General features: G+C 59.1%; 1 protein-coding gene across 1 annotated transcript in view; it reads right to left on the reverse strand.

The window, feature by feature from the left end:
- Positions 1-3,551: 3,551 nt before the first annotated feature.
- MUL1 (mitochondrial E3 ubiquitin protein ligase 1) overlaps positions 3,552-7,491 on the reverse strand; it is a 6,428-nt gene continuing 2,488 nt past the window's right edge. Inside the window, exons 2-4 of the mRNA XM_026067403.1 lie at positions 6,846-6,951; positions 6,054-6,174; positions 3,552-4,605 (exon numbers count right to left, since the gene is read on the reverse strand). Coding sequence (XP_025923188.1) covers positions 3,873-4,605; positions 6,054-6,174; positions 6,846-6,951 — 960 coding nt within the window. The 3' untranslated portion in view covers positions 3,552-3,872. The remainder of the gene's footprint in view (positions 4,606-6,053; positions 6,175-6,845; positions 6,952-7,491) is intronic.

Consider the following 7,491-nt stretch of genomic DNA (forward strand, 5'->3'; position numbering starts at 1 on the left):
GTGTCCCCTGCACGTCCCTCAGGCACCTTGTGGGCATCCCTTGCACGTCCCTTCTGCAGCCCTTGCACGTCCCTTGCACATCCCATGCACGTCCCTCAGGCATCTCTTGGGCATCTCGTGCATGTCCCCTGCACGTCCCTTGCGCATCCCTTCTGCATCCCTTGCGCATTCCTCAGATATCCCTTGCACATGCCTCATGCATCCCTTGTGCATCCCTTGCATGTCCCTTGCACATTCCTCAGGCATCCCTTGCACATCCCCTGCACATCCCTTGCTCATCCCTTGTGCATCCCTTGCACAAAAATCCCATTTGCACCAGGCTGCCACGGGAGCTGCGGTTGCAACAGCGCTGGAAATAGCTCGCTTGCTCAAGAGCCCTCCTGGCGCCGGCAGCAAGGAGAGCGAGAGCCCGGCGCGGTTTGGGGGCACCGAGCGCCTCGGGGCGGCTTGGGCACGGAGCACCCCGGGGCTCGCCGACCCCAGCTGGCAGCGGCCCCGGCCCTGCTCCTCGGCCCGTGCCGGAGGGGGGATGCAGCGCCGCGCCGCCACTCCTTGCCGGATCGCTACTCTCGCCCCGTCGCTTGGGTTTCTGCCCAAATCCTCCGCTCCCGGAGTCATGTGGAAACCTCCCTCCCGCTGGCCCCCCGCCGCCGCCCGCACACCCCCGAGCTGTCATTCGCTTACATAAGGTTGTGTCTGCGCCCGAGATAGCGCAGGGAAAAGCTGGAAAACAGGAGGCACCGGGCAAAGCGCCGCTCGCCAGGAGCAGCGTTTGCGACTTCGCCTGACAGCAAGGCCCCCGCCGGGGGGGGGAAAAAAAACACCCGGGGGGAAGCACTCGGCCGCCGGGGCTAAAAGCCACCTTGGATGGACCGCGGCACGGGATAACATTCCGGCCTGCGGAGAGGGAGGGGGTTTCTCCGTCGGTTTGCGGGGCCCCTGCTCTATTTCCGAGGCGGCGTGTCCGGGCGCGGGAACCGAGTGTGGGAAACTTATAGCGCCTCGTCCTAGGGCCTTTCCTTGCGGAGCGGGGGGAAAAAAAGGAGCGAAAAGAAGCGGAAAGGTGCTGCTGCGGGAAAAGCAACTCCCCCCCCCCGGCACCCATTTGGCTCTTTAGGTGTTCAACAGTCCAAGCGCCGTCTCCAAACGCTGCCCCCGGAGAGACCTCGGGGCAGATCCTGCCGTTTGCCAACGCTGTCCCCGAAGGGCTTGCAGGGAAAAGGTTGGGAAAGGCTGGGWTGGCCCCAGGTGTGGGAAGGGAAGGGCTGATAACCAGGACAAGCTGTTAGCAGGTGTTTTTCACTGCGCACCTGGGAACAGGCCCAGCCCAGGTGCGCCAGCTTCCCTGCTCGGGGTATAAAGCCCCCCGCTCGCCTCCCAGCAGGGTTTGTGTGCGGAAAGGGGTCTAATCCTGTGGGGGTAAGTCAGGGGCGATTCCTCCCTTTGCTTTTTCCAAAGAGCACTTTGCACCGAGGATGAAATGGCTTTTTTTATTTTTATGACACCATAAAAAAAAAAAAAAAACGTGCAAAGGGCAAGGTGAGGCGACCGAGCACGAAGAAGCTTCGGAACGGAGCCGCGGTGCGAGGGGACGCGAGGAGGCGAAGGGGGGGGAAGCGGAGGCTGCCGGCACCGAGCCGGCTCGGCTTTTCCCCCCCGCTCCGTCTCCGGTGGAGGCGGCGAGCGTGGGAGGCCGCCGCGGCGGGCAGGCGCTGCCATCTACAGCCCGGAGGAGCCGGCAAAGCCGCGTCGGGGCCGATCTAGTTAAGGTTTAACGAGGAAACAACCCCCTAATTTGCTATTTATCCCGGCAGCGGGCCGCTTCCTTTTTTCAAAGCCTTCGGAGCGAAGGGCCGCTGCCGAGGGAAGGCGACGCAGCTGGTCGAGGCGGCTAAACCAAAACGAGCGCCCGGTGGGGGCGGCTTGACGCCCCCGGGAGCCGCGAGGACGCGGCCAGTTGTGTGATAAAAGATGGGTTAAAGGGTTCCCAAGCCACTTGGGAACAAAGCAGGGTCCTGCCCTTCTCCAGCCCAAAAMAAGCCCGGCCGGAGCGCCGTAAGGAAACACGGCACACGGCCAGCCGGGCTCGTGCGTTCGATTCCCCGGGGCGACGTGACCCAACTGTTCCTCTAATAGACCGGGAGGCCCCTGTGCTTGGAGGAAAAAGGAARAGAAAATGGGAAAAGCCGCTCTTTCCTCCTTTGCTGAGCACTTCCTCATCCCTAGCAGGGGAGCGAGAGCGGATTTTGCCCCGCTGCCCGTGGGGAAAACCCAACTGTCGATGCCGGGATGCGAGCGGAGCTTCCTCATGGAGCAGGAGGCGATGGAGCAACCCAGCGTGACCATCTCGTGCCTCGAATCCAGAGCCGCACTCAGGCATTAGGAATTCCCTGTTCCTGCTTCAGGGTCTTAACACAGGAACGGGAGACAGGTGTTTTCCAAGTGGAAGTTTATTTTGTACCAGCTACAGAACAAAAAGGAGGACGGCAGTATCCATCATGACTTGTATTGCATTCGGGATGCAGGGATACGATTCCCCGCTGTCCCGCAAACCTTGGCCAGCGGGAAGAGAAGGCGATTTGCATTCCTTCGGCATTTAATAGGTTGGTCTGGCTTGTAAAAGCCGGGAAGGGCAAAGAAAAGCGGCACATGGGCAAATCTCAAAATGCATTAAGGGAAAAACAACAAAACTAGTCTCACGTGAGACTCAACCTTCGGCAGGTCTCGGATCCTGACCCTGCCTGGCCGAGCTCTTTACCCATCGGAGCAAATAAAGGCCGGGAAATCCGCACAGTGCGGCGCAGGAGAGGCCCGACACTGCCTCCGCCGGCTCCGGGCAAGCCCTGAGCTCCAGCTCTGGAGAGCAGCGAGGACGGCTTCCCTTCCAAAAACAAGGAATGATGCCAAACGTCTAAAAAATAAGGAGGCTGGGAGAGGGGGAATGGTTTATCTCGCTCCCATTGCCACCTTCAGGGTCGTTTAGATTTAATAAGCCAAGACCAAGGTGCTTTTCGTGATAGAGGTGTGTTTTATATCCCGGCTCAAGCCCAGATGCAGAAACCAACTGCAGCRTTTTCACTTCCCGATTCTCATCTTGCAGCAAGATTGATTTGTTTGGTTTATTTTTTTGGATTGAAATTGGTTTTTTTCGGTGCTGCAGGGGGAAGTTTAAGGGAAAAAGCCTTTTTTTAGTGATAACTGTAAGAGACGTAGGAGGAGACGATGGAAATCCCGCTCCCTGCTTGAATTCACCATGGATTTTCCCCCCCCAAATACCTGTGTTCAGACAAAACCCTATAAAAGCTCTTTTAAAGACCATCCTGCTCAAATGAAATTCCTAGGAGCTAGATGGCAGTGTTGTCCAAATCCTGCAGCCTCCAAGGAGCCGGAATACGGCTTTTTCACCAGGCTTTTCGTAACCCGGGTGTTTCGCTCGGGGGAAGCARATCCGGGTGATCCCAATGCGCGGGGACTGCGGGCTCAGAAAGCCAAAAYGCAAACGAACGTGGAGAATCCCACTCTTAAGAAACGCAATAGCTTGAAACCGCAGGGAAGCTTAAAAAGTTTATTTACTAACTTAACGCAGGTGCAGGTTTTGAGAACTGCTCRCTGGGATCATCCTTAAAAACTTTGGAGCGTAATATAAGCCCTAAGCACTCATCAGCTGGACCTAATCCTTTTAAGATGTGGCTTTGCACCCCAATTAAAGCACTCTTGTCCATGCGGGTTCCCCCCTCTTTCCCCAGTCATGTTTAATTCCCAGCAAAAGAAACTGCCCCAACACTGAGTCAGGCCGGCCCAAACAGGACTTGAAGAAAAACCCCGGAAGACGGGGAATATTGATGCAAAAAAGCTTCCCCAGCCACAAAAACCTAACTGTTGTATAAGGGAACCACCCTGGAGATCGGCTGTCTGCAAATGGGGCATTTTTTGGGCTCGGGAAGAGCTCGGTAGCATTCGTGACAAGCGCAAACGTGCCCGCACTCAAGAAAGACGCAAGATTTGGGGTCGCTCAAACAGATGACGCAAGCGTTCTTGAGGGCCTCGGCGCCCTCGGCGTTCGTCTCGCGTGGCAGCCGGCCCTGGGCTTGCCTGAACTCGTCTTGCATTTGCTTGAGGCGCCGCTTCTCTCGACGGTGCCGGTATTGCTTCCTCAGGAGGAAGAGGAGCATGGCGCAAGTGGCGAAGCCGAAAACGACCGTGAGGATTTTCCAGAGTCTGACGTTGGACTCTTGCTTCCGCAGCAAGGCGTCGAAATCCAGGCTGCTGAGGTAGTAGCGCATTCCCTGCTTGGGGGGCTGCAGCTTGATGGTGTCGTTGTCCAACACCAGCTCTCCCACCCCCGTCAGCGTGGTTCCCACCTTCAGCATCTGCTCYGTCTCCTGAATGCCTTTGGGACGCTCGCCGCTGATGTAGTGGCCTATGACGTCGGTGAAGGACTGGACGGAAGGGTGAAACTTCTCGTACACCGTCTCCAGGCTGAGCTCGGCGGCCTCCAGGGGTTTCATCACTCTCACGCTCACGGCGCTGCCGCCGTCCTCRGGAGGCACCAGGTCAAAGGGAGTCGCGTTGGTCCGCTGGTGAATGATCTTCTCGCAGTCGTTCCTGGGGAAGGAGGGATTACTGAGCACAACAAACGCAAGCGGAAGCCGGAGTTTTGCACTAGCGCTTCCCCCGGATAAAAAAAAACAGCAGGGAAACGTAGTATGGTTCGCAGGGCAAGAGCAATAACTCCGTTCTTCGAGTTTGGTGTGAAAAAGTAGCTAAAACTACCGCAGGGAAATAAATAYGCTGCCTGCTGGTCCCTGTCTGCCCACCAGCGTGGGATACTGCTGGAGCTCCAGGAACGTGCAGCGGGATTCGGCGCCGCACCACCACCCTGTCTCGAATTCGCTTCTGACCCGCTCCCAAGCGTGGGCTCTCAGGCACCGCTCGCATCCGCATCGTCCTAATCGGAATTTATCTAGGTGAGACTGACCCCGCGCGTCGCCCAGGCAAACCTAGTCAACGTAATCCGATTAGCTGAGGCTTCGTCCGGGCTCGGAGCGCGTAACCACGCTCCCGTTTCAGCCGCTGCCTTCGACAAGGCTGCTCTCGCTTCCGCGTTCGGCTACAATGCTAGCACGAGATTTATCATCCAAATTCAACCGAAAGCTGCCTGTTACGGCTTCGTTTTCCTGGGGAAGTGTTATATCGTGACCATGCTCAGCAGCAACAACGACTTAGCACTGCTGACAAGCGCTCCAAGCCGCATTACTCTAAGCGTGTGTTTCCTACGGTCCCTATATAAACCCTGCAAGGATACAGCTCGGAAAACAGCAAAACGTACTCTGTTTTAGCAGCTACAGTGGGGCCGCAGCGTATTCCGGACTCTCCGTCCGGCCCCTCTGCCAATTTGGCAAYGTCTGGAATCACGTCAGTGTGTAAGACTCCCCTGTGGATGGCTTGCGCTCAGCTGCATGGCCTTCCCACCCCCCCAAAATCAACAAGGAAGATGGTAACCAACTGATTTCCAACTTCAAATTTGGGGAAGGAAGGGCCCTACAGCAGAGAGATTCTTCCCACATGCGGGTAAGCGCCGATTTTACGGCAACACGAGCAAAACCCCCAACTTTATTGATCCGAAACCACATGGGAGCCCTGGAAAAACCTGATGGGACGCGATTTATATTTGCTTGATGAGCAGCCRAGCCGTTTACTCCCAGTATCCACCTCCGTCAGCGTGCGGAAGCGCAGGCAGCATTCAAAGCGGAGCACGGCTTAYGCGAGCTGCTACTCGACTCCGCGGACCACCTCCTCGAGGAAGGACGGAGCTTTCGCAGGCGCGGGGCTGCGCTAACTCGTAGGGCTTAGGAGCGGCACGGAAAGAAGCCGGGGAAGGAATTTAGCTGTTGGGCTGTACGCGCTGCCCAAGAGCTGTTCCTCGTCTCCTCCACGGAAAAGGCGGCCGGAGAGGGGAACGGGCCTTCGGGCCACGCTTTAGATGGCTCGTGAATAACTAACCGCGCGTGAAATGGCTGCCCTCCTCCCGAAAGGAGGCCCGGGCGCGTTACCAGAGGTGGGTGGTGCGGTTCCACACCATCTTGTGCTCCTGCAGCGTCAGCCTCTGCACCACGCCCCGGCAGCCCTCCACGAACTGGCTGCTCAGCGTCTCCTTGGCCGAGCGCACGGCGCCTGCGACGGGCGGAGGGGGGGACACAAAAAAGGGGGTGTTAAGGTTAAAGAACCCGCCCCACAAAAAAAAGGGGTGTTAGGGTTAAAGCCTGCCCCCCAAAAAAGGGGATGCTAGGGTTATGCCCTCCAACCTCCCCCCTGAAAAGGGGATGCTAGGGTTAAGCCCTCCCCCCCCTTCCAAAAAGGGGGCATTAGGGTTAAGCTTCCCCCCGCCCCAAAAAGGGGCATTAGGGTTAAATCCTCCTCCTCCCCCCAAAAGGGGGGCATTAGGGTTAAAGTTCCCCCCCAAAAAAAGGGGGGCATTAGGGTTAAACCCTCCCCCTTCCCCCAAAAAGGGGGCATTAGGTTTAAAGCCCCCCCCCCAAAAAAGGGGGCATTAGGGTTAAATCCTCCCCCTCCCCCCAAAAGAGACCTTAGAGTTAAAGCCCCCCCCAAAAGGGAGTCATGAGGGTTAAACCCTCCACCCCCCCCAAAAGGGGGCATTAGGGTTAACCCCCCCCAGAAGGCAGTCATGAGGGTTAAATACTCCACCCCCCCAAAAAAAGGGGGCGTTAGGGTTAAACCCCGCCCAGAAAAGGGGGCGTTAGGGTTATAGCCCCCCCCCCCAAAAGGGGGCCCGTACGGGGGGAGGGGGGGAGCACAAGGGCGCGGGGCCCGCGGCGGGCCGGTACCTTGGATGACGGCATAGGGCAGGCAGCGGCCCGGCGCCTCGCGCAGCGCCTCGCGCAGCTCCGCGTCCAGCCGCAGCCTCCGGGCGCCCTGCGCGGAGCGGAACGCAGAGGCGGCTCAGGCGCCGCCCGGCCCCCCCGCGACCCCCCCCCGGTCCCCCCCTACGGCGCTGTTTGATGACGTCACGGGGCGCTCTAGCCAGCGCTCTATGGTGACCATAGAGGCGGGCGAGGGAGGGTGCCTCCCTAGCGGGGCGGGGCGGTCCTCCACGGCGGGGGTGGGGGTGAGGGGGGGCGGCCGGGAGCCCCGTGGCTGCCCCAAACTCAGCCCCCCCGGCGGGGGGGACCCAAATCCCAGCACCCCCCACAGGCCTTGAGGAGCCCAAATCCCAGCCTCCCGGGGGGGTTCAGCCCCAATCCAGCCCCCCAGACCCTTTTAAGGGAGGGGGGCCAGCCCCAATCCCACCCCGCAGGCCCTTTTGGGGGGGTTCAGCCCCCATCCCAGTCCCCCAGGGCCCTTTTAGGGGGGCCCAGCCCCAATCCCACCACCCCAAGACCCTTTGGGGGGGGTTCAGCCCCAATCCCACCCCCCAGGCACTTTTAGGGGGGTTCAGCCCCAATTCCACCCCCCCAAGACCCTTTGGGGGGG

The sequence above is a fragment of the Apteryx rowi genome, unplaced genomic scaffold, assembly GCF_003343035.1.
Source record: "Apteryx rowi isolate R43461 unplaced genomic scaffold, aptRow1 scaffold_259, whole genome shotgun sequence".
Lineage (NCBI taxonomy): Eukaryota > Metazoa > Chordata > Aves > Apterygiformes > Apterygidae > Apteryx > Apteryx rowi.